This window comes from Budorcas taxicolor, chromosome 4, assembly GCF_023091745.1.
Source record: "Budorcas taxicolor isolate Tak-1 chromosome 4, Takin1.1, whole genome shotgun sequence".
NCBI classification, from domain to species: Eukaryota; Metazoa; Chordata; class Mammalia; order Artiodactyla; family Bovidae; genus Budorcas; species Budorcas taxicolor.
In genome coordinates, this window is record NC_068913.1 from 104,511,817 (window position 1) to 104,538,654 (window position 26,838).

At 41.8% G+C, this 26,838-nt stretch overlaps 1 protein-coding gene and 1 non-coding gene across 5 annotated transcripts in view; both read left to right on the plus strand.

Annotated features, from left to right (window-relative positions):
- The first annotated feature begins 1,206 nt into the window (after positions 1–1,206).
- TRNAR-CCU (transfer RNA arginine (anticodon CCU)) lies at positions 1,207–1,279 on the plus strand. Its single transcript has one exon. It is a non-coding gene; the product is annotated as a tRNA-Arg (tRNA).
- Positions 1,280–1,756: 477 nt separating this feature from the next.
- Positions 1,757–26,838, plus strand: part of LUC7L2 (LUC7 like 2, pre-mRNA splicing factor) — a 73,437-nt gene continuing 48,355 nt past the window's right edge. The window contains exons 1-2 of one of the 4 annotated variants that reach the window (XM_052638609.1): positions 1,757–2,056; positions 5,182–5,302. In XM_052638609.1, the coding sequence (XP_052494569.1) occupies positions 1,919–2,056; positions 5,182–5,302 (259 nt within the window). In that variant the 5' untranslated portion in view covers positions 1,757–1,918. Of the gene's footprint in view, positions 2,057–5,181; positions 5,303–19,326; positions 19,761–22,651; positions 22,715–25,477; positions 25,500–26,838 lie in introns of those variants that run through there. The other 3 variants (XM_052638611.1, XM_052638610.1, XM_052638612.1) reach the window with 3 other exon arrangements.

Here is a 26,838-nt window from a genome sequence, read left to right on the forward strand (position 1 = left end):
GGCAGGAGAAGGGGACCACAGAGGATGAGACGGTTGGATGGCATCACCGACTCAATGGACATGAGTTTGGGTAAACTCCCGGAGTTGGTGATGGACAGGAAGGCGTGGCGTGCTGCAGTCCATGGGGTCCCAAAGATGGGACACGACTCAGCGACTGAACTGAACTGAAGATACAGGCGACGGCCAATTTAGGTAGGGTCCAGCGGTCTTAAGTTTATCTTACTGGCAACGGGGAGCCACTGCGAGATTTTAAGCAAGGGGTAATGTCGCTGAGACTCAGAAATGAATTGTCCGATTTATGCAACTAGATAAAAAACCAAAATAAACTCCTAGTTGTTTCCAATTAACTAATTCTTAATTAACTCGGAGAAGGCAGTGGCAGCCCACTCCAGTACTCTTGCCTGGAAAACCCCATGGACGGAGGAGCCTGGTAGGCTGCAGTCCATGGGGTCGCTAGGAGTCGGACGCTACTGAGCGACTTCACTTTCATGCATTGAAGAAGGAAATGGCAACCGACTCCAGCGTTCTTGTCTGGAGAATCCCAGGGACGGGGGAGCCTGGTGGGCTGCCGTCTATGGGGTAGCACAGAGTCGGACACGACTGAAGCGACTTAGCAGCAGTAATTAACTCCAATTCCCTCCTGGCCCATGTTTCCGACTGAACAGCCAACTCAGAACGCAAGATAAACGTTTCTAACTGGCCCCTTACTCTGCGGAAATAGCCTCAAAGTTTCAACCGGAAACAGAAAATGACCGCCACAAACGCCACCTAATGGCAGGATGGAGGGCAAGCTAAGTCCGGAAAGCCGCAACACCGGAAGGGGCCGGCTGTTTCCGGAGAAAACCCAACGCAACAGAAACTCTAGAGGCGAATCTAGAAGAGTCAGCCAGCGTCCCAAGAGGGTTCGGCTCCGCGACGTCGCATGTGCGCTTCAGCGCAGGCGCGGGGGTACCGCGTAGGAAACGTATACACAAAACCGTGCGCGCGCCCGTTCTCCGTCCGGCGCATCGGTGCTGTTTTCGAGGGTAAACCTTTTGGAGCTGTAACGCGGAATTTTGTTTCTTGAACTACAACTCCCAGCATGCCTCGCCCCCTATTATTGGTACTAAGTGTGGTTTCCTAGGATAGGTTAAAAGGAAACTCTGACATGACGTACCAAGAAGGAAAAAAAATTGAAAACGTTGTTTGAGCACGTTATTCACAGAAGCCCCAGTGGCCTAATGGATAAGGCATTGGCCTCCTAAGCCAGGGATTGTGGGTTCGAGTCCCATCTGGGGTGGTGAGGTTTTTTATGCCTTTAAAATGAACTTTTCAATAAAACTTTTGCCTTTTCCCCTTCTTAAACAATTATAGAGAAATATGCTAACTTGATTTTACTTTTTAACGATGGGAAGTGTATGCGTGGTTTTTCTAGGTTTGGGGCTACAGTTTGCGAGAATCAATAGACTTCCATTTCCTTCTGAGCCGTAATCTCGTTAAGATTTTGGGAAAGCCGATAGGTTCAATTTTTATATCCCCTTTAGAAATAAAATCTCAAAGTTTTCTATTTTTAAATTGACACCCACTTGCGATATGCCCTCATTTTCTCCAGGTTCAGCGGTGGTCCGTCAGCGAATGGCGTCTGACATGACGCAGTAAGGAAACGAACCAGGACCTTCTTTCTCTCCGCCAGGCTTTTTCCAGCCCATTCAGTTACACTCGGCTTTCGTTTGCTTTTCTCTTAACACCTTAGGAAGCCGCTCGGCGTTCGATTAATGCTGCTCGGCAGAGAAGGGAAGTAAGACATCCTACTATGCTGCAATCGATAGGGGGAGCCTGCAGTCTGGTCTCAACCCTACCATTAAGCGGCTGGGCCGGAGGGTGAGGGAGCAGGGGGGTCGTAGAGCGCCGTCCCGCACCTGACTCCGACGACGGGAAAATGGCGGCCTTAGGGTCACCGCTGCGCACTTGGCGAGGCCTTCTACGGGAGTTGCGCTACTTGAACGCGGCCACAGGCCGACCCTATCGCGACACCGCAGCCTATCGGTACCTCGTCAAAGCTTTCCGTGCACATCGGGTACGGAAGCCTGTGTCCGGGTGCTCCAGCGTCCCCTTTCCGGGGAGGGAGGGAGTCGCGTCTGGGCGGGATGGAGCCTTCCTGGCCTTAACCTTAATTCTGAGGCCCAGGCTTCCTCCAGACAGACCCAGGCCCTAGGCCCTGGTCTAAGATCTAAGCCCAGGGACTAAGCAAGGACCGGGGGGAGAGCAAAGTCGTCCTGGGGTAGAGCCGTCCCTGGAGATTCCACTGGCCGTCTTTGGCCTGTGTGGATGGGAAAGTTAGAGGAAAGTGAAATGGAAGAAACAGAGGGACAAGCAGAAAGATGAGTGTAGGGTTGCTAGTCACAGCATCTATCCAACACGCGCCTTCACTAGGAGAGCTGTTCTGAGAAGCAGTTCTAGGTGTGGCGAGGGATATTGGGAGCTTACTTGAAGAGCATGACTACACCGCCACTTGGAGCTGGCTCAGTGGTAAAGTATCCGCCTGCTAATTGAAGAGACGCGGGTTCAACTCCTGGGTGGGGAAGAGCCCCTGGAGGAGGAAATGAGAGCTCATTCTTACCGGCCCCAAAAAGTGGGACAGGACTGAGCACGCACGTTGTAGAGCTGAACTAGACACCTCTAATGAGGTAGTACTGTTGAGTTACAACATTAGTGTGATGTATGACCAAGTAACAATTTTTCCATCTGTAGCAGATAAGTATGAACATCCATCAGTTCAGTTCAGTTCAGTCGCTTAGTCGTGTCCGACTCTATCCATCATCCTTGGACAATTCCTTTATGAATTCTGCACTCCAGCACTGCATTTACCCCGGATAGGCAGGATGGAATGAAAGATAGTATCTTTTTTCAAATGGGGCAACTGAGACTCAGGGACAGTTGAACTATACAAGCCCAACTAGATTTAGAGTACTGATCTGGGTCGGAAAGAATTTGCAATCTATCTCAAAAGTAAGTTGACTAATTAGCTTGGGCTTTAGTGAAGGAAACCTGGTGTCCTTGGAGCAGTGTGGAAAGGGGAGAACCATTATCTTAAACTCGATTTTCTGAGCCGTGGAAGTTAGAATGCAAAATGTTAGAACTAAAGTTCAACTAAGTTTTGAAAGGTCACAATATTAGGTACTAATAGGAACTTGACTAAAAATGACGAGTAAGATCCACATGGGTCTTGTCTTTTAAGAAGCTTGCATTCCACCTGAGGAGCCATTTGACCAAGGACTTAGAATAAACAAATGCTAAAGGAGTAGAGACCCTGGAGTCCTGGTATATAGAAGAGGTAGGCTTTACAGGATGGAATTTATTAAATTTATTACCCAGGAACTTGAAAAATATTAGAGTTAGCAAGTAAATGAGGGTTAGTAAAAGTCCAAGAAGCTGCACAACTGAAAGCCAAGAGGGTAGAGGAACTGACAGTTGAGAGCAGCTAAGGCTTAGGGTGTGGTGGATGAAGTGGAGGAAGATGAGGTAGGCAGGAATTTAAACTTTCTTGTAAATGCAACAGGAAGTCACTCTAAGATTCTTAATGTGACAAGATTATAGTTTATGCCTTATGGAGGCAACATTATTTGCCCTTGAGAGAGGCTTGGAAATGGCTGTGAAATCCCTTGGGAATAAATGAGAAAATTCATGCTAAATATTCCGGAAACAACTCTTTGGAATACATGAGAGGAATTGGGAATGGTTTCTATTTCCTGCTGGCTCAGAGCTAACTCTGGAGAAGGAAATGGCAACCCACTCCAGTGTTCTTGCCTGGAGAATCCCAGGGACGGGGGAGCCTGGTGGGCTGCCGTCTATGGGGTTGCACAGACTCGGACACGACTGAAGCAACTTAGCAGCAGCAGCAGCAGCAGCAGAGCTAACTCAGTAATCATTTTTGCCTATTGTCTCCTTTCTCTAGGCTGAAGGGATTCAATTAGGGAGAGGTCTCCCCTTTCGCCATAGGGGAAATACAGCTTTCTATTTCATTAGATCTCTTGATCTCTGGTGGTTCATTTACTAAGTTATATTACTGACACTTCTCTCCTCATAATTCAGGCTTAGCTTAATCAAGATTGGTTATGTGCTGTCTTATACTAATGTAGAATTCCTGTTTCAAATTCTATCAAACTAGACTTAAGAGATGAATATTACTCTTTGTTGATGCTTAACGTTAGTGTTGATCTCATAAATTTTTAATTATAAAAGTTAAATTGATTAAAACGGATGAATTCTGTTTTTGAGCAGCTTATATTTTCATATATATGATCTGCAGATCTTAAAACAGACATACTAGTTTTCAGATTCCAAACCTAGATATTCCAGTAAAGAAAGGTCAAAGAAAAGCGTATGTAGGCAGTGGTGCCTAGAGCTTAATCCACACTTGGGCAGGGCTCCTTGAGTCATTTGAGGCTATGCATACACCTCCCTCTCACCTTTCCTGCCCCTTTATCACAGCCTCAGAACATAAAACTAGTCAAGTAAAGTCTGTTCTAACGTACTTAATATTAAAGTTAATTATCACTGGCTTCAGATGACCTTAGGTCATCAGAATATAGATTTTTTAGATGAAAACGTAAATTGTGAGAGGGAGTATATATAATTATGTAATATGAACATATGATTCTCATATATATAAAACCTTCATTTTGTTACTGGTGAAGACAAAACTATTTTTCAGATAAAATAAGTTTTTAGTTTTCATTGAAAGGCATGTGCCATGTTAACCAAAGTCCACAGTCACATAAAATAAAGTAGTCCTTCATTTTTCGAAGGGTAGAAAGTTCTGTATTTTATTCCTTAGGTGACATTAATGATTAGTGACCTGACTATAGTTCCCCATCTCTGCATTAACCAACCATGAAACCTCTCTGGGCTTTAGATCCCTCATTCGTTAAATGAGGATGTTGAAATGAGGTAACTTTTTTTTCCCAGTATTAAAATTTGAGGACACTCAATGAAATGCTTCAGTGAAACTTGTAAAATTCTTCAGCTAACAGGTGGACAAATTACAGATGTACTAAGTATACACAAACATATGTTTGTATTTCCTATGTGCAGTTTACTTTTATTCTAGAGAATGCTTGTTTAATGACACTGTCTCAATACAGTGCTCCTGTATCTGCAGCTGGGCTGTTAATAGACTATCTGACCTTGCTACTTCTCCAGGTCACCAGTGAGAAACTGTGCAGAGCCCAGCATGAGCTTCATTTCCAAGCTGCCACCTATCTCTGCCTGCTACGCAGCATTCGAGAACACGTGGCCCTTCATCAGGAATTTCATGGCAAGGGTGAGCGCTCAGTGGAGGAGTCTGCTGGCTTAGTGGGTCTCAAGTTGCCCCAGCAGCCTGGAGGGAAGGGCTGGGAGCCATGAAGGAGAAATTCCTTGGATGCTGTCTTCATGCAAGAGTTTACTAATTTCTGTCAATATGTATTTATCATTAAATTTTTTTTTAAAAGTTTAGGGGTTTTCTCTGAAATTTTGTTGACTGAGTGTTTCTCAGGGAGGTTTCATCTTTACTCTCAGTGAATTTACTGAAGTTCTTACACTAGGCTGATTGATGTCCTTGATTTACTTTGAAAACTCTTAGTTATTTTTCAATTTAAAAAGTAATACAGCCTATTATTAAGAAATTCAAATAGTATAGATATATAAAATAAAGCCCTCTCATCTTTTGCCTTATATCTCCCTCCCCTCTTCCAAACCCATTACCAATCCTACAATTGCTGACAGTTGGTGTGCATCCTTCTAGATGTTTCCTATGCATAAACAAATAATTATACAGATGCACCTTTTATTTAAAAGTACACAAATACGATGTTAAGATTCTGGCAGGAAACAGATGGTACATTCAAACAGGGTTATTGAGGAGAGTTAACGATGGGATATATATGGAAATGGCAACCCACTCCAGTGTTCTTGCCTGGAGAATCCCAGGGACGGGGGAGCCTGGTGGGCTGCGCTCTATGGGGTTGCACAGAGTCGGACATGACTGAAGCGATTTAGCAGCAGCATGTATATATATATATATATATATATATATAAAGATACGGTTTGAATTAAGGTGAACGAGATGGGCTACAACAGTGGAGAGCTAGTGCCTCCCTAGGCCTGACCCTTAGGTAATGAGAACACGGCCACCACTCAAGTGCAGGCTGCAGAAAGACCAGAGAGGGTGATGGAATGAGAACACTGACTTCTCTCCCCTTCTGCCTTCTACCCTCTATGTCAAATTGCTCTTCCTCTTGAATTCTTTATCAGGGTGAGGGACTCTACCATGCACTTGGCTGAAAAAGTCAAGAACTTGGGCTTCATTCTGTATTTCTCTTCTCACTCTCCACATCCAGTCAATAAGTTTGGAGTGAAAACAGTTCTGCAAGAACTGTTAGCATCACTGTCTCTGTCCTGGTTCAAGCACTGGAAATCACTGGCCTGAACTATTAAACTAGACTCCTAAATGTTTCCTTTGCCTCTAACATCCTGAATTCCTTAAATAAAAATTCTCTGAACTACCAGTCATTCTTTACCTGTGCCCCCTTTGTGGTATATTGCAGTTTCTTCTGGAATAATTGTAGACATATAACCTCTTTTTCCCTGAATGTCAGCTCCTTTACAGTAAGGAAGACACCTCATTCATTTTTGTATTCTGTAAAGCGTCTTCCACAGTGACTTACATAGACAGTTATTCAGTGTTTTGAATGCATGGCTCAGTCCTACTCACTAGGAGTACAACCTAAACAAACACTCATAAAGTACTTCAAAACATCTTTTTCTTCTAAGAGATTAACATTAAAATAACAGTATTAAGAGTCAAACCAAGCATCTATTCAATTGAACAGATCAAAAAAGTAAAAATGTTTAATATCCTATCTCCCCTGCTTTATTTCATATGTGCGTGTGTGCTCTGTTGCTTCAGTCGTGTCTGACTCTGTGTGACCCCGTGGACTGTAGCCCGCCAGGCTCCTCTGTTCATGGGATTCTCCAGGCAAGAATACTGGAGTGGGTTGCCATTTCCTCCTCCAGGAGATCTTCCCTACCTAGGGATTGAAGCTGCGTCTTTTCCATCTCCTTGCCCTGGTAGGTGGGTTCTTTACCACTAGTGCCACCTGGGTATATTATTATCTGAAGATGTTTTACTTTACTAAGATGAAGAAAGCAAAAGGATTAAGATAGACTGATCTTTTGATTGCTTTTGTTAAAATATATACCCAGGCGGCTGTATATATATATATATTTTTTTTTTTTTGGCTACGTGGCTTGTGGGAATCTTAGTTCCCCGACCAGGGATTGAATCCAACACACAGCAGTGAAAATGCCAAGTCTTAACCACTGAACTGCCAGGGAATTCCCATAGCATTTTTAAAGAATGAGAGTTGAGGCAGAACTGCATAACAGGGTTGTTGTTTAGTCAGTAAGTCCTGTCCGACTCTTTTTCAACCCCATGGACTGTAACTTAGCAGGCTTCTCTCCATGGGGTTTCCCAGGCAAGAATACTGAAGTGGGTAGCCATTTCCTTTTCCAGGGGATCTTCCCAAGCCAGGAATCAAACTTGTATCTCTTGCTTGGCAGGTGGATTCTTTACCACTCAGCCCCAAGCCCTGAATAGCAGGGTAAGAAATACTTACTATGGGTTTGAAATCATATAGTGTGCATGCTCAGTTGCTTCAGTTGTGTCCTACTCCTTGCGACCCCATAGACTAGCCTGCCAGGCTTCTCTGTCCATGAGATTCTCCAGGCAACAATACTGGAGTGGGTTGCCATGCCCTTCTCCAGGGGATCTTCCTGACCCAGGGGTTGAACCCACATCTTCAGCTCCTGCACTGCAAGCAGATTCTTTACTGCTGAGCCACCAAGGAAGCCTGAAATACAGATGTAGGCTTTAATCCCACCTTTATAATGTGTGTGATCTTGGCTAGGTTAATTGACCTGGGCTTGCTCCCTCTTCTGTAGAATGAGAATGCCAACAAGGTGGTTGTAACAAATGAGAATAATGCTGACATAAAACATTTGCACAGTCCCGAAGTGCTTGACAAAGAAAATCTTGTTTTCATCTTCAACCACTGCACCCTTATTCTTTTATCACGGACCCTTCTCTACGCCCTGGAGAAGGAAGTGGCAGCCTGTTCCGCTATTCTTACCTGGGAAATCCCATGGACAGAGGAGCCTGGCGAGCTACAGTCCATGGGGTCAAAAGTCAGACAGGACTTAGCAACTAAACAACTTCTCTAAGCCCTATTGCCACCAGTCTTCTGAAATAAATTATTTCCCAAGGTTTAAATGATTTGCTTAGGCCGTTTCTGTCCATATATAACCAACCTGTACCTCTTATCAGTGGTCTTACTATCCAGAATTAACTGAACTCAACATGAAAAATGGAAGGAACTGATTGTGGAATATGAATTGTATTGGCAATAAACTCTCTATACTTGGATGTCCTAAAACTAGGGACTCCTGAGGTTTGGGCACTTGTTAGCTCACTATTCTAATTTTTGATGTGGTACATCCTTTATCATATTCCTTCTCTTACCTGCTATGCTTTAACTGCTTCCTCTCAGTGAATTTTATTAGTATTTAAATATTTTCAAGGCTCTTCCATCTAAAAGCAACTATAATTGACCCTTGAACAATTTGGAGGATTAGGGGCACTGACCCTCCACACAGAACTCTGAGTATAACTACAGCTGGCCCTCCATGGTTCTGCATCTGTGGATTCAGCCAACTACAGATCCGGTAGTACTTTAGTATTTCCTATTGAAAAAAGTCCAGGTATAAGTGGGTCAGCACAGTTCAGACACCTGTCATTCAAGGCTCAATTGTAGTCAGCTTTATCTCAAATATTTTTTCAGCTGCTCTCTTCTAACTTGTTCCTCTTTGCAAACAAATTGAATGTATTCAATGAATTGAATGTATTCAGTGAATTGAATGAATTTTCATTTTCTACATTAAATTTTTTTATTATTTATTTTTGGCTCTGCTGGGTCTTTGTTGCTGCATGTGGGCTTTCTCTAGTTGTGGCGAGTGGGAGCCACTCTCTAGTTGTCAGCATGCTTCTCACTCCAGTGGCTTCTCTTGGTGCAGAGCACAGGTTCTAGGGTGCATGGGCTTTAGTAGTTGTGGACTTCTTAGTTGTCTTACAGTATGTGGAATCTTCCTGGGCCAGGGATCAAACCTGTGTCCCCTGTCGGCAGGCAAATTCTCAACCACTGGACCACCAGGGAAGTCCTCACTTTCTATATTTTTTAAACTTGTAAAATAAGTTGTATTGAGGTATAATTTACATATAATAAATATGCAGGTCAACAATAATGACAAATGAATGCACCTGTGTAATAACCACCCCAGTAAAGCCATATAATATTTTCACCTCCCCTCAAAGTTCCCCTATGCCCCCCTTTGCAGACATCCCCCCTTCCCCACACCTGGTCCCAGGCAACCACTGACCTGCTTGTTGTCACAGTAGATTAATTTGGCCTGTTCAAGTATTTAATACAAATGCAGTCATAATATGTATGTACTGTTTTTAAGTTGGCTTCTTTGGCTCAGCATACAGATTTTGAAGTTAATAATCTATGTTGTCTCATGACATTTTCTACATTTTTCATGGCCATTCATCCTTAATCCACTGCAGTCTGGTTTCTCCCCTACTAGAACTGCCTTGCAAGTTTACAAATGACCTTCATCCACTAAACCCAATGGATCATTCCTTATCTTGCTGAGCAAATTTGGAAAACTCAGCAGTGGCCACAGGACTGGAAAAGGTCAGTTTTCATTCCAATTCCAAAGAAAGGAAATGCAAAAGAATGCTCAAACTACCGCACAATTGCATTCATCTCACATGCTAGTAAAGTAATGCTCAAAATTCTCCAAGCCAGGCTTCAGCAATACGTGAACCGTGAACTTCCAGATAATCAAGCTGGTTTTAGAAAAGGCAGAGGAACCAGAGATCAAATTGCCAACATCCGCTGGATCATGGAAAAAGCAAGAGAGTTCCAGAAAAACATCTATTTCTGCTTTACTGACTATGCCAAAGCCTTTGACTGTGTGGATCACAATAAACTCTGGAAAATTCTGAGAGAGATGGGAATACCAGACTACCTGATCTGCCTCTTGAGAAACCTATATGCAGGTCAGGAAGCAACAGTTAGAACTGGACATGGAACAACAGACTGGTTCCAAATAGGAAAAGGAGTACATCAAGGCTGTATATTGTCACCCTGCTTATTTAACTTATATGCAGAGTACATCATGAGAAACGCTGGACTGGAAGAAACACAAGCTGGAATCAAGATTGCCGGGAGAAATATCAATAACCTCAGATGTGCAGATGACACCACCCTTATGGCAAAAAGTGAAGAGGAGCTAAAAAGCCTCTTGATGAAAGTGAAAGAGGAGAGCGAAAAAGTTGGCTTAAAGCTCAACACTCAGAAAACGAAGATCATGGCATCCGGTCCCATCACTTCAAGGGAAATAGATGGGGAAACAGTGGAAATAGTGTCAGACTTTATTTTTGGGGGCTCCAAAAGCACTGCAGATGGTGACTGTAGCCCTGAAATTAAAAGATGCTTACTCCTTGGAAGAAAAGTTATGACCAACCTAGATAGCATATCTAAAGCAGAGACATTACTTTGCCGACTAAGGTCCATCTAGTCAAGGCTATGGTTTTTCCCGTGGTCATGTATGGATGTGAGAGTTAGACTGCGAAGAAGGCTGAGCACCAAAGAATTGATGCTTTTGAACTGTGGTGTTGGAGAAGACTCTTGAGAGTCCCTTGGACTGCAAGGAGATCCAACCAGTCCATTCTGAAGGAGATCAACCCTGGGATTTCTTTGGAAGGAATGATGCTAAAGCTGAAACTCCAGTACTTTGGCCACCTCATGTGAAGAGTTGACTCATTGGAAAAGACTCTGATGCTGGGAGGGATTAGGGGCAGGAGGAGAAGGGGACGACCGAGGATGAGATGGCTGGATGGCATCACTGACTCGATGGACGTTGAGTCTGAGTGAACTCCGGGAGATGGTGATGAACAGGGAGGCCTGGCGTGCTGCGATTCATGGGGTCGCAAAGAGTTGGACACGACTGAACGACTGAACTGAACTGAAGGAGCATTTGCCACTATTACCCACTCCTTCCTTTTTTCTCTTTGCTTTCATGATACATATTGTTTCCTTCTCACTCCAGCCATTTGTCTTCAGTGTTCTCTTCTGTATATCACTTATATGTTGGTGTTTGTTGGGTGCAGACCTAGGTCTTTAACCTCATACTCAATGTGCTTTCCCTGGTTGATCACCTCCATTCCAATGCTTTAATTATCAACAGGCTAACTCCAGTCCATGACCCACACCCCAATCAAGTTATAAAAACCTGTTTGTCCAGTGGCCAGAAACCACCACTTAGATGACTCAAAGACATCTCAAATTCAGTGCATCTAAAATGGAACCTCCTCATTCCCTCATAAATCTCTCTGGCATTCCCTAACATTTTTACTCAATCACTCAAGTCATAAATCTGAGTTATTTTAGACTGCTTCCTTACCTTCACATCCTCAGTTAAATAATCACTAAATTAGATAATACCCTCCTAAGAATCTTGAACCTCTATTGCTACTACCCTATTGGAGACCTTATGTCTTGTATGTTTTCTGTGAACCTTTGCCCTCCCTAATTGCTTTCACTAAATCCAAATTATGCTCTTCAATCAATTAATATTCCATAATGTACAGATCTGATCTTGTCTCTCCAACTTATAACCCTTCAAGCTAAACTTAACAAGGTCCTCTAGGATCTGGCCCTTGCTAAATCTCTTTAGCTTCATTTCTCCTCTCTTTATATCTGACGGTCTAGCCATACAGAAATTCACTCAGTTCTACAAGCCATGGCTCTCTTTCAACATTCTGTTGTTCCATATGCATGGAAAGCTCTTTCTCCCAACTATCCCCCACTTCTCAGGCTAATTCCGATTCACTCTTTAGCTCTCAGGTTAAATTTTGCTTTCTCTCTTTTTTTCCTTCTTCCTTCAACAAGGTTTTTGTTTTTTTTGCACATGCTGTGTGCCAACCAGGGATTGAGCCCTGGGCAACAGCATTGAAAGCGCCGAGTACTAACCACTGGACCGCTAAGGAATTCCCTCAATAAGCATTTTAAAATGCCTATTATGGGGCTGACTGTGGCTTCGATATCTACTTTTCACTCTTTAAAACCTCTATCTTTAATAGAGCAGTCAAGTAGCTCACTCAGTTTAGGCTTGGTTCTTGCTATTTCAGTCAGTTCACTTGCTTAGTAGTGTCCGACTCATGGGACCCCATGGACTGCAGCACACCAGGCCTCCCTGTCCATTACCAATTCCCAGAATTTACTCAGACTCATATTCAATGAGTCGGTGATGCCATCCAACCATCTCATCCTCTCTCATCAGGGTATTTTCAAATAAGTCAGCTCTTCGCATCAGGTGGCCAAAGTACTGGATTTTCAGCTTTAGCATTAGTCCTTCCAGTGAACACCCAGGACTGATCTCCTTTAGAATGGACTGGTTGGATCTCCTTGCAGTCCAAGGGACTCTCAAGAGTCTTCTCCAACACTACAGTTCAAAAGCATCAATTCTTCAGCACTCAGCTTTCTTTATAGTCCAACTCTCATATCCATACATGACTATTGGAAAAACCATAGCTTTGACTAGACAGACCTTTGTTGGTAATGTCTCACTATTTCTCCTCTCCATAAACTTCAAATGTTTATGAATTTTGACTAGACTGTTTCTGTCTGGTTTTGAGTCATTAGTACTTTGCTTGTCCTTTGTATGGATAAATGTTCAAGACATAAATACAAACATAATGATAACAAAAGGTTCACATACTAGGATTATGTGGGGTGGAAAAAAAGCAGTGTAGTTTTGAACTAAAGGCAGGCTAATCCAAGGCACTTTATGTTTGTAAGGTAAATTTTTAATCACTCAACTAAAAAGATATAATTTACATTGATTTCTTTTTTGGGGGGGCAGGGGTCATGCTGCATGCAGGATCTTAGCCCAACCAGCGGTCTAACCAGTGCTTCCCTGCGGTTGGAAGTACAGACTCTTAACCACTGGATCACAAGGGAATTACCCCAGAATTTGAAGTTTTTAATCTGTATTTAAATTAACAGGAACAATTTTTATAAAATTTGTTATTAGGTAGGTACTCATGATGAAAGAATCACTGCAATATTAAATTTTACTATATAGCCTTTATTTACTAGATTAATTTATAAATTACAATAAAATGAAGAGTTGTCCACTCTGGATGGCTAGCAAAATGTATGCTATTTAGGTTGGTGCAAAAGTAACTGTGGTTTTGGACCATGAATTTTAAATCATTATAACTAGACTCAAACACATCTTTATTAACCAAAATAGGAAACATTACAATCAACATATTTTTGCCAACAAGAAATGTTTGTTTATTCCTGTGGCATAAAAATCCATGCTTCAGGATCCCATGAACTCCTGGAAAGCATTTTCTGCCTCCTGCTGGTTGTGGAAGCATTTTCCCTGCAAAAATTTGTTGAGATGCTTGAAGAAGTGGTAGTTGGTTGGCAAGAGGTCAGGTGAATATGGCGGATGAGGCGAAACTTCATAGCCCAATTCATTCTACTTTTGAAGCACTGGTGGTGTGATGTGCAGTTGGGCATTCTTGTGGAGAAGAACTGGGCCCTTTTTTTTGACCAATGCCAGCTGCAGGTGTTGCAGTGTCCGGTGCATCTCATCAATTTGCTGAGCATATTTCTCAGGTGTAATGGTTTCCCAGAGATTCAAATAGCTGTAGTGGATCAGACTGGCAGTAGACCACCAAACAGTGACCATGACCTTTTTTTGGTGCAAGCTTGGCTTTGGGAAATGCTTTGGAGCTTCTTCTCAGTCCAACCACTGAGCTGGTTGTCATATAAAATCCATTTTTTGTCGCATGTCACAATCTGATCAAGAAATGGTTTGTTGCTTTGCACAGTATAAAGAGATGACACTTCAAAACGACGGTTTTTTTTGATTTTCGATCAGTTCATGAGGCACCCACTTATCTTTTTCACCTTTCTAATTTGCTTCAAATGCCAAATGACCATAGAATGGTTGACGCTGAGTTCTTTCAGCAACTTCTTGTGTAGTTGTAAGAGGATCAGCTTTGATGATTGCTCTCAGTTGATCGTTATCAACTTCTGATGGCCACCTACTGCACTTCTCATCTTCAAGGCTCTCATCTCCTTTGCAAAACTTCTTAAACCACCACAGCCACTGTATGTTCGCTAGCAGTTCCTGGGCCAAATGCGTTGTTGATGTTTCGAGTTGTCACTGCTGCTTTACGACCCATTTTGAACTCGAATTAAGAAAATTGCTCGAATTTACTTTTGGTCTAACATCATTTCCTAGTCTAAAATAAATATAAAATAAACAGCAAGTAATAAGTCATTAGCAAAACATCAAAGCAAGAAATGTGCATTAAAATGATGTATAATATAACCACATTTAAGAATGTATTCCAATTTTAACAATGCAAAAACTACAATTACTTTTGCACCAACCTTGTACCTATTCTAATTTTTAATTACTTAGTTGATGGCATGTATAGATTAAGAGTATATACTACTCTTGTAAGTTCCTGTTTCCTTATGACAACTTATTCCTAAAGGAATGGATATCATTGCTAGGATGTACACAAAGACATATTCACAGATTTTGTTTTGTTTTTGGATAAGAGTAACATAGTCCATTCTAAAGGAGATCAGCCCTGGGTGTTCTTTGGAAGGAATGATGCTAAAGTTGAAACTCCAGTACTTTGGCCACCTCATGAGAAGAGTTGACTCATTGGAAAAGACTCTGATGCTGGGAGGCAGGAGGAGAAGGGGACGACAGAGGATGAGATGGCTGGATGGCATCACGACTCAATGGATGTGAGTTTGAGTGAACTCCGGGAGATGGTGATGAACAGGGAGGCCTGGTGTGCTGCAATTCATGGGGTCGCAAAGAGTCGGACACGACTGAGTGACTGAACTGAACTGACTGAATACACGGTTACTAAATTTTAAAAATTAGAAAAAGATTAAAAAGAGAACAAACTTCTGTTAATGACAGTCTAGGTAATTTAGATTAACACTTCAGTTGAACACAGCTAAAAACCATGGATGAAATATTTTAATTCTTAAAATCATTAAAGAGCTGTTAAGATAAGTAGGAAATAGTAGGCCAAATCTTAGAAGACAAGAACCAAGAAAAGTGCAGCACACAAAGGCACATTTTTGGTCTCAGGACATTTGCCAATTTAGTAGCAATAGCTTCAGTTTTGGAGAAGGCAATGGCAACCCACTCCAGTACTCTTGCCTGGAAAATCCCATGGGCGGAGGAACCTGCTAGGCTGCAGTCCATGGGGTCGAGAAGAGTCCGACACGACTGAGTGACTTCACTTTCACTTTCATGCATTGGAGAAGGAAATGGCAACCCACTCCAGTGTTCTTGCCTGGAGAATCCCAGGGACAGGGGAGCCTGGTGGGAGGCCGTCTTTGGGGTTGCACAGAGTCGGACATGACTGAAGCGACTTTGCAGCAGCAGCAGCTTCAGTTTTGAAATTAACCTGCACTTTTGGTAGGATCATAGAGGTTAGGGAGGCAAAAGGCAAAGTCTCAGGCCCACCAAGGTGAGCACTCTAAGAAACCCACACTCACTTTAAACTAGGACTCTGGAGTTCACTCTCAAGGGTGAAATGGAAATAAAAAAGTCCTTGTCAGCCCTTCAGACCAGATTTTTGCCATTTTGGTGTCAAGAGAAATTAAAGCATTGAATTTGTATTATGATGATCCTCTTTGGAGAAAGACAGCATTATATCCTACACATGTTTTTTCAAGTACATGTTCAGCAGACAAAGATAATCAGATAGATAAGAAAACAAGACCCCAAAAGTGAAATCCAGGAGAAACAATAGACACAGAACCATAGAAAACTTCAGATATTATAATTAGCAAACTCAGATTACAAGACAATTATGATCACTGGGTCAAATAATAGCCAACCTTGGGAATTTCATCAAGGAACCAGAAACCATAAAAAATTACTTAGATTTGAAAAACAACCAAATAAAAATTCTGTAACTGAAAAAATAAAGAAGTCATCACATAGGTTTAACAACAGACTAGATACAGCTGAAGGGAGGTTAGTGAACAATAAAATTCATCAGAAGAAAAAGCATCAAGAAGGGAGCTTGGCACAACAAGGTGGAAAATGCAAAGAGAATAAAGAGATATAGAGGAAACAATGAAAACTTGATTTAGAGGTCCAGAAGTTGATCAATGACAGTATTCAAGAATAGCTAAAAATTTTCCTGAAATTGATTAAAAAAAAGATGTCAGTCCACCGTTTCTAAAAGCTCAATGAATCACAAGCAGAATAAAAATAAATCCATACCCAGATAGAGTAAGCTGCAGAAAAATACAGGCAAAAAGAACACAATTTGAAAAGTAGACAGCCCAGCTTTCTTCAAAGGAATGAGACTGAGAACTGACCTCCCAAGAGCAAGGAAGGCAGCAGAATGACAGAATTTATGTGCCAAAAGGAAATAACTTTCAACCTAGAATATCCATCTAGAATTGAGAAAGGCAAGCTAAAGGTCTTTTCAGATCAACAAAAATGGCAGAGTTCTCTACTAGCAAGCCAATAGGAAAGCAAACCCGGAGGCAGGGCAGGCAAGTGTCCGGAAAGAGCTAGACAGTAAATATTTCAGTCTTCCAGGTCATAGGGTATGGTATCTGCCAACCACTTAACTCTGCTGTTGTAGTCTAAAGAAACTGTAGACAGTAACAAATGAACAAGCCTGGCAGTATTTCAATTAAACTAGTCACAAAAATTGGCAATGGCCTGGATTTGATGAGTGAATTGTATATTGCTGACTCCTGTCCTAAAGTTTAAACATAAGACAAAAGGGAAATGATCCCAGATGGAAAGGCAGATTCCAGAAAGAAAGAAAAAGTGGTAAATAAACAAACATTGATATGAAATTTGGTTTTAAAAAACCATAACGAACTGGGAAATCCCAGGTGGCCCAGTGGTTAAGACTCCACGCTTTCACTGCTGCAGGCCCAGGTTCAATCCCTAATGGGGAGCTAAGATCTTGCAAGCTCTGGGGTGCAGCCAAAAAAAGACAAGAAAAAAGCAAACCACAAATCTAAACCATATGATTAACAAGTGCATTTATCTTGGGAAGAGGTTTAAATGTAGTTAGTTTTCTTGGTTCTCTGTATTAGCTCTCTGAGTGAAGTGTAAAGGCATTGATTAGACTTTGATACATTAAAAATGCCCCTTATAACTTCTAGCTGCTGCTGCTGCTGCTGCTAAGTCACTTCAGTCGTGTCCAACTCTGTGCGACCCCATGGACTTCTAGAGTAACTGCTAAAAGAAAAGACTAAAATTTCCAAACTACCAGAAGTGGAAAAAATGAAATGATTAAAAGGCAGACAAGAAAGGAGAGAAAATTAAACCCAAAATAGGTGAGATAGACTAGAGCTTTAAAATCAAGCACGTATGTAATTACATGAATATAAATGAGTAAATTCAATTAAAAGGCAGTGAATATCAGATTATTAAAAAAGACAAAAACTATGTTTTCTGAAAATAAGAGATTTATCTAAAAAGTGAGCAATCAGAAAGGTAGAAAGTAAGTGAGAGATAAGAACTAAACTGTCTTCACTAACACAAACCATTTCAATATTTTAGTGTATTTTCCTCTTAAGGATGGCGTGCTGCAGTCCTTGGGGTCGTAGAGAGTCGGACATGACTGACCGACTGAACTGAAGGATACTGCACATGTAACAGTGTTAGTTGTTCAGTCATGTCCTTCTCTGTGACCTCATGCACCACCGGGGACGGCCATATATAGTAGTGCATTTCTCTCACACGTATTAATTTGTAAATTTTTCTTTTACTGTAAATAGTTTCCAAAGGATGACATTCCACGTATTTGGAGTTGTTTGAATTTTCAACTCTCTGAATAACTGGTAGGAAACTATCTTTTCAGTTACTAAACACTGCGATTATTCGAAGATAGACCCAATATGCTTTTAAAGGGATCTCGGGGGATATTCCCTGGCGGTGGGGCCAGTGGTTAGTTCTCAAGAGGCTTCCCTCCCAAGCTGCACCGTAGGGCCGAATAAAAAGTGTGTGGTGGGGGGGCACCTTGAGACTACAATTGCTATTTCACGTACATTTTTTATTGATCTTGCTGATAAAGTTCACAGGCGATGTATATAACATTTTAATGAAACAAAAATTTTCACCATTATTTCCTTTCAAAGTACCTGTGTCTCCTCTTAAGGAATTATTATTTTACAATAAAAGTTAAAACAAGGCTCTGGGATAAGCATTTTCTGTGAGCTCATTTAGTCCTCACATACCTATAGCTTCATCGGAGATTGAGATTTAAGGGGAAAAAAAAAAAATCACTGAAGGTCCCACAGTTAGGAATCCGTCCACCTATGTCTGGAACGCAGGGTGATGGCTAAGCTAACCCAACCCACAGGCTTTCTTTTCCATTGTCAAAGCTGCTGATATACCAAAAAAGCCTCATCCTTCAAATTTAGCTGTCAAGTAAAGGAGAAAATTCTCTACATAATGACCTCCTTTCTTTAGAATACTGCTTAATTTTTATAGTTTATAATTTAGACTAACAGCCTCCTGCTATATAAGTAACGATGATAAATCCGAATGGGTTGGATGACCTGCTTCTAGTGTATTAATTTCAGACATTATTTCCTGAACCTAACTTATTCCAGTTGGGCGGGTTAAAGCCTCTCTGCAGAGATTAAGGAAAATGACCCAGCTGTCAGATCTCCAGGGCTTCTTTCGTAGAGGGTCGGGTCATAATGAGAGAAGGGTTGAGTCTACATGATCACAGGCCCTTGGGCCTGTGAAAACGAGTTAATTGGTCAGGTCAATGAGTATGTCAGGAATACGCCCACAATAGCTACTAACGCTGCTAACCTCCGTCGAAATGCCAGATATGGTTTCTACTTACTTTCGACTCTGGCTAACCCTCTGGCCCACTGGCTAACTTGGGTCTGGCTCGCCAGCACACCGCCCGGCGAAGCCCTTAGCGGACCCAAAACCCGGAGAGCGAGGTTTCGCGCCCGGGGCGTATCCGGCTTGAGGCAGCCGAGTCTCGCGATATCTAGAGGCAGGGGCGGGAGAGGCCGGCGTGCACGCGCCCGAGAGACGTTAGGGTGGAACCCCTCCCGTGCGGGGCGGGCGGAGCGAATACAGTTAGACGCCAGTTGGTGGAGCCCCCGCGGGAAACGACTAAGCGCGAGGAGCGTGCGCGCTCATGTCGCGGCGACGGTGGCGGCGAGCGGCGTCAGAACTTGGAGGGGGGGCTGACGTCTTCTGGCGGGTGGCGGTGTTGGAGACGAGAGCTTGGTTAGCCGGTATTGCTTCCGTCCCAGGAACCGACGGAGAGAGAGGGAACGAGGGTCGCTTTCGGGGGCTGCTGACTTCCACGTACGCGTCGTCGTGAGGAGCCGCAGCCCGGACTCTCCTGCAACCCCTCCGGCTTCCTTTCCGCACGCCTCGAGGCAGCGGCGGCACAGACAGGCGTCTCAGCTTCCCCCACCCCTTCCCCTTGTCCCCCCCGCCCTAAAGGGCCCTTTCTGCGCCCCACCCCCGCCCGCCCGCCCGCTACGCCGCCGCCATGTCGGCGCAAGCCCAGATGCGCGCGATGCTGGACCAGTTGATGGGCACCTCCCGGGACGGTAAGTCTCTGCCAGTGCCCTGGGGGTGGGGGAAGGGATGGGGAAGGCGAGGGGAAGGGGCTCCGCGGGCGCACCTGGGCTTGTGTGTATGGCTGAGTAAGGGGCTCCCAGATTGGTAACACGAGGTCCCGGCTCCCGTCCCATCCAATGAGGGCTGGGCAGGCGGGCCCGGGGGGCGGCTACCGAGCGGATTGGCGGGAACTGCTGCCAATGGGGTCAGGCGGGGCCTGGAGCCTGAAAGGAGAGTTTGAGCCCCGAGTGTTGACTTGGCTGGGACGGGAGAGCCCACGTCTCTCCTGCGTAGTTCGGTGGCCTGTGTTGTCGCTGGCTAGGTACCTGCGGACCGCTAAGTCCTCCGCCCCCTGAACTAATTCCTTAACCCAGAGCTGTGGGATCAGCCCTCGCCGCCGCCCTGCGGAGTATGCAGAGAGAACTGGTCCCCACCCTCCACTCCTTTACCTGGGTCCGGAGAAAACCTTTCCTAGAATCCAGTTCCAGAGATGAAACCACCATTCTTATGGGAAAATCTGACCCAAACCATGGTTTCCTGAAGCGGGTGTGTTTGGCCCATTTTGTGAAAAGAATGTTACGGCCTGTTTTTTCCGAGAGACCTCCATTTTGTTAGACAATTTAATAGAAGCTTTGTTCAGTAAATATTGACGAACTTTGCATGGGCCCTGAATAGAACCATTTTGAAAATGTGGTGCCCAGTGACGTAGAATTGAGGGAAACAACGATGATTTTAGGCACTTAGGTTAGTGTTTGTACAAAGAACCACTAAAGGCTGGATATCTTTTTGTCATAGAGAATTTCTAGGTAAGATGAAATGCTGTTGCTTTTTTGGTGATGGTAATTAGTAATATACTCTTTGAAATTCGAGTGAAGCCCATGCTAATATGGAGGAAGGGTGTAGTCCACTACTTTCTTAGAAACAAAGCCAATACTTGCTCATTTTTGTATGTTGTTTGTTCAGGCAAATAGTTTCATAGCCATTAAACCAATGCTTTTTTCTTGAGTTACTTAAGTTGTTTGATGTAAGAGAGAAAAGGCACACTCTTAACTTTTGAGCAGTCGCTGTTATAATTTCCTTGAGTGATTTGCAGCAAAATGTGAGTAGATTTAAAACATTTTATTGAATTCAAATGTTTTTAGCAGCGCATAATTTGCATGGTTTATCAGTGTTCATAATTCAGTTTTAATAAAAACCCACATTTGGAACTTTTCTCAGAACGTATAGAAAAACAGGTGTAGATGGCAAACCTACTTGTGGTTGTGTATAGAGGAGGGGAAGATTGGGAAGGAAATGAATTTTATTTATGTAGTAAACCCTTGAAAGTTAGCATTGATTAAAAATTCCACTGGAGAAATTTCTATCAGTTAACGTATTTCACTTTTAGTTTAGAGTGGTTTTTATAACTGTAGCGTGTTTTAACATTGCTCCTTTTCCATTATGAAGATGGTGTTGAGAAGGGGCTTGCTTAATTCAGGATTTTAACTAACAGAATAACTAATCTTCGTAGTAAAATTATAGAAATCATTTTATTTAAGACATACTTTACACGATCCTATTAATCCTAGCTGGGTGCCATTTTTGGTACCTTCATGGATTTAGTTTCCTAATTTTACTGGATGGGTAGTTGAATCAAAGCAACTATTATCACCTGGTAAATTCCAACTAGACTGCAATCTACTGTTGCAAAACTGAATTAAAATATGTGTGTGTGTATTCACACACATATATACATACATACCTATTTTTCCTATGTGCGTAATCTGCAGAAACTTGCATTTCTTGAAATCCACTCTGCTTTGTATACAGATAAATTTATATTTTTATGTGTCTGTTACTGGATTTTTTTGCCTTCAGACTAAGGATTTACCAGTGAACTCATGTTTACAAGTCCACGATATTACTTTAGCTGAAATGACTGGATTTTCACTGCTGTGTTGGGCTAGAAGTAAGAAACATTCTACTTTCAAGGAGAAGAATGTTTTTTTAGATACCCAGATTAGTTCTTTTATGTATATAGGAATCAGAGCATTGTTTTCTTTCTTACCACATAGTTAATGAATTTATATACTCACCTTATTCAGGACCTTCAAATAGGATTTTTTTTTAAGTGTTCAGTCAACTTCAAGTTATCCAGGGATAGGGGATATGGACGCCTTCCTGAATAACACCATGTGATTTGAAATTATATAATGGGAAGCTTTGTATGGGACATAGAAACAGCTTAAGGGAATGGTTACTAAGAAGTGGAAATGGGGTCCAACGGGTGGGAGAGAGATGGAAACGGTAGGTAGAGTATTTAAAGCAGCTGTGTCCATTTTTTTTTTTTAATCCCAGAGACTAACTATAAAGCAACCACTGTCTTTTTGTCAGGGTGGCAGTAACCACCCCCTCTACTCTTAGAGTGCTGTCTGTGAGGGAATCTGAAGTGGCACAGGAAGCCTAGGGCACTTTCTCTTTCACCTCCTTTGCCCCTCTAATGAAAAATTTATTTCCTCTTTCCCACCCCCAAATCAGAATTTTTAATTAGTTCCTTTTTAAACTCCTTGGAGATTTGTGTGTTAAGTGTAACTTGGAATTACTCAAATCAGTTAATTCATGTAGATGACCTGAACTTTACTGAAATTCTTCAGAAGAGGGACTTTTAGTAGGGAAAAGGAGAGGTAATTTTGGATCACTGGGCACTTCCAGAAAGGACAGTCCTGGGTGAGTGGTGGAAGTGGGAGGCTTTGGACAACCAGAGGGCAGCATGATCGCGCTGGGAGGCTGGGCAGGGGGATGACCAGGAGGTGGGAGAGGAATGCATAAGGGAAGTGGGAGGGCCAAAGACAAACTTTGCCTTCTTTGCAATTTTGCCTAGGGCCCTGGTGGTGGCAACCGCCTGTGTGCCACTGAAAATCGTGCCGATGCCTGGCATACTGCATAAATGGAAGCAGGGTACCGCGTGAGTTGAAACATTGGTCACACTATATAAAGTTTGTATATGTGAATCAGTGTAACTCATACACATGTAACTGGGGGTCTGACTGTATTTGGATTTTTCTGATAAGGCATCATGGGCTAAGGAAAAGAGCATTGGGCTGAGACTCAGGAGACCTGGTTTCTAGCCCCAGCTGTACCTCTAGTTGTAACCTTGGGTAAGTCACTTAACCTTTTTTGCCTCAAGTTAAAATCTATACTTTGTTAAATGAGAAGTCAAGTAATTTCTTATGTTATCCTCAGAAATGTTGACAAATATATTTTAAATTTTTTTAAAGGAAGAAACCATAGGTAGATATTAGCATCTTATTTAAGATACATTAAATTTTATACTTTGTTTTAGTTGTTAGCAGTAACAGAAAAGAGAGGGATAATTTGTTTTCCTCAAAATATTCCATTTGAAAAGAAGGAGCAACACAGGAAAAGTCAAACAGCGGTTCAGTTGAATTGTCTGTGATGGTTGGAGGAGCCTAGTGTCCCCACACAGACTAGTCATTTTTGTTGTGTTGGTTTAATTGAAAGGGTGTCCCTTAGCTAAAGCCCTTTTGCCGGCAAGTACGGTTTAGTTATGAGAGGTCTCTTGTCCTGACCCCAGAAAGGTTTTGCAAGATTTGAGGGATAGGAGTTAAACGAAATTGAGGATGTATATTTAGATTACTTTCTAAGTTTAGCAACTAGGGAAGTTACAGAAGGTAGTTTTAAGGATTCCATACTTCTTGAATTGCTTATAACTCTTAAATGGGAATACAGTCCATCTCTGAAAGGTTATATCAGGCCAGAAATGGCAATCTGCCCTCAAAAACAACCAGTAGACTATAGGATTCAGAATATAGATAAGAATTTTACAGCATCATTTGTTGTCCATTATGGTTAGGGGATGTTTAGGGCAGGTTAAAGTTTTCGGGTAATTTTAGCTGTTTTGGATGATAATCTTTCTGAACCTATGATGTACTTTCTCAGTTAACAGTACATTAATCATAATTAAATATTTTTGCTGATCATTTATATTGCACAGTGGTTGTGTCTTATGGGATATAAAGTTAAAGGGACATGAATCCCAGGAGATAACAAGGAAGGTACAGTTCAGAAAATCAGTTACTTGTTCCTGGTACTAGTGACGCATAACTGTTGAACCTATAGGACAGTATGACCATGCTGCTTTTCTTCAAAATAAATAGTGAATCAAAGATTGTAGAGTTCTTCTCAGTGGCTTTTCTTCATAAAATCACCTTGACTGTAATCTGTGTTCCCTTAGTTGTCATCAGCATCGAGAGCATTTTCTCCTCATTTTCTCTCATTAACATAATGGATCATTTATTTCTTGGTCAGTTGTAAATCATTCTTGTATTTCACTTGGATTGTTCATTTTAAGTGAAGGAGGCGTAGCCTTTAGTGTGTAAGCACACATTTTTTGAAATAATAATGGGATATATCTAGTTCTAGAGCTTGTGAATTATTTTGACATTTTAAGAAATTTTAACAAACATTAAATAGTTAAACATAAAGTTAAACAGTTTTAGTAAATATAGGGTTTTATCAGAGGTCCAGGCATATCAAAACATTGAAAACTGTTAATACCCACATAGTGAATTCATTTTAAAAAAAACTAGTTTTGAACTCTGACTGATATTTCTGACTACAGTACAGCTTGGAAAACAATAATAGTATCACCTCCTACAACTCTGCATCATTCTTGGATTTTCTACATTTTAGCTCTCCTGAAGGAAGCCTGTGCTTCTGAGACATTCTTTGCTTCGGGTAAAAAAAAAAAATAAAACCAAAGAGATCATTTTGTCCGTCAGTGCATAAGTTTTATAAGCAGCAAGTAAATACTTTTATTTGGTTTGGTTAAGATGTCATATAGGGATAAATGTGAGTGAGCCACATCTTTTAAGATGGGTAGTAGGAAGTTAAGGGCAAGTAAGGTGTCATGGATGTGGGTGAGGGTTAGTGAGTCAGTGTTCAGTACCAGGTGGTTCATATAAACATTAAACCTCGGAGTTGCTGGGGTTCAGGCAAATTCGGGGTTGCAAGGATAGGCAGAGGGCTTAAAACTGGGCAAGACTAGGTAAATGAGACAGGTACTCCTCAAGAATGGAATTCCAGAAAGGTGCTTGAAATGGACTGAATCCTAAAAGCTCAGGGCTATTAGTATATTCATTGAGGACACATAGATGACTCTACTACCCAACTTAATAATCGGTGTATGGAAAAATTGTAGGTAAGAAGATGAAGAAAGTTGGAACATTTTGCTGGAGAAAGAGTGAGGGAGTGGGCGGAAGGGTAAGTTTATGACAGAAATCTTACGGATTCAGCACCTGCAAAAGTCATTCTATTCCTTTCCAGTTTAAGTTCTCATAGGATAGAAATTAGAAGGCAAGGCTTTTTGATCATTTAATCAGTTATGTAAGATTATTGAGGATGTAGAGAAAAGTACTTTGTAAAAACTCTGAATTTAGCTACAGTTTTGTGTTTTAACTAAGTAGCTTAAGACTTGAAAAATCAAAGCCATTAGAAAATAACATGTAACTCAGTCAGCTGAATAACTGTTATATTTTGCTATTTAACATGGGCTAGAGAAAGGAGTCTTTAAAACTTTTTTCTTAAGAAAGCACTCACTAGATACTGATCCTTATGTTCTGATTTAGTTGTGAACCATGTGCAATGATGTTTGACCTCTGTGATTCTACATGAAAAGAATTTAACCAGCTGCCCTTGCTGAATCTTTTGTCATGTCTCCTGAATGCATGGTAAATTGTTTTGTTTTTATTTTCTTGAGACCTCCGTTTACTGCAGACAGTTTTCTCTTTCAGAGTTAAACTTTACAAAGCTTTTCCTTTCAATAAAATTGGTTAGATATTTATGGATAGTATCTATAGTGTACGCACCTTGCTGTTTGGTGGCTTCTGTATTCTGTCCTACTGCTGTGTTATACATTATACTCTTCTCTGTCTCTTGAGGGTGTGTTTTAGGTCAGGGTTGGCACTATAGCCCACTCGCTTTTTGTAAATAAAGTTTTGTTGGAACACAGTTGTACATAGACATACAGTCTATGTCTCCTTTGCTTTGCAGCAGAGATATATAGCTGGTAAGTTTAAAGTATTTGCCATCTGGCCCTTTAAGAAAAAGCGTGCTGACCATTGTTCTGGATCAGTGTTTCTCAAAAGTGTGGTGCCTGATCAACCTTAGGGAACCTGGGAACTTGTTACAAATACAGATTCTTGGAGCTACCACTCCAGGCCTACCAAATTAGAAGTTCTGGGGTTGGGTGCAAGCAATTTGTGTTTTAAGAAGCCTTCCACGTGACTCTAATGCACATTAAAAGTTTGAGAAACCCTGTTCTAGATAAATGTTTCCCAAATGTTAGTCACATATATCACTTTACTATTTTTCACCCTGTTTTAACATTTTTAATTGTCAACTCACTTCCTGAAAATTTAAGCTAACTTTAAGGTGAAAGCTTATGTCACCAGAAAAATAAATACAGTGAAAACAACATGGTGTTACAAGAGAAAACTAGATTCTGCTGTCATTTACCTGTGTTAAAAATGAGCTCGTTAGACGTATTAATTAAACACATACTAGGCAGTAAGTGGGAACTTTTTTCTTGACTTAATCATGACATATAATCACCACTAAGTGATTGAGTGGTGTTCAAAGTGTCATGCTGGTGAAATTACATAACACCTAAAATCGCTTTTGTACAAATTCCATAACTTGAGGAAATGCAGTGCTGGTTCGTTACATGGAAGGAAAGCTGTTTGAACTGTACATATCTAAACCCCTAAGTAGAAATGACTTTTCCGTAGACATAGAAATACACACCCATAAGATGGAACGATGTAGAAGCCCCTAGAGAGGTCCATTCAGACTTCTAGGATGAAATTCCCTATTTAGCTCGATCTTACCTCTCCATTAATGTTCCAGTCTGTGGTGGTCAGTATTCCTGCAGGATTTCGCCAACCTATTCCACAGTGGGATTGTGAAAAGGTGCTGGCTGTTTGTCAGAGAAAACTCATGGACTAGAAACTGGGGAGAAGTGCTGTGATTCTGCATTATGGGCAGGGAACCATCAGCGCATGCTTACTA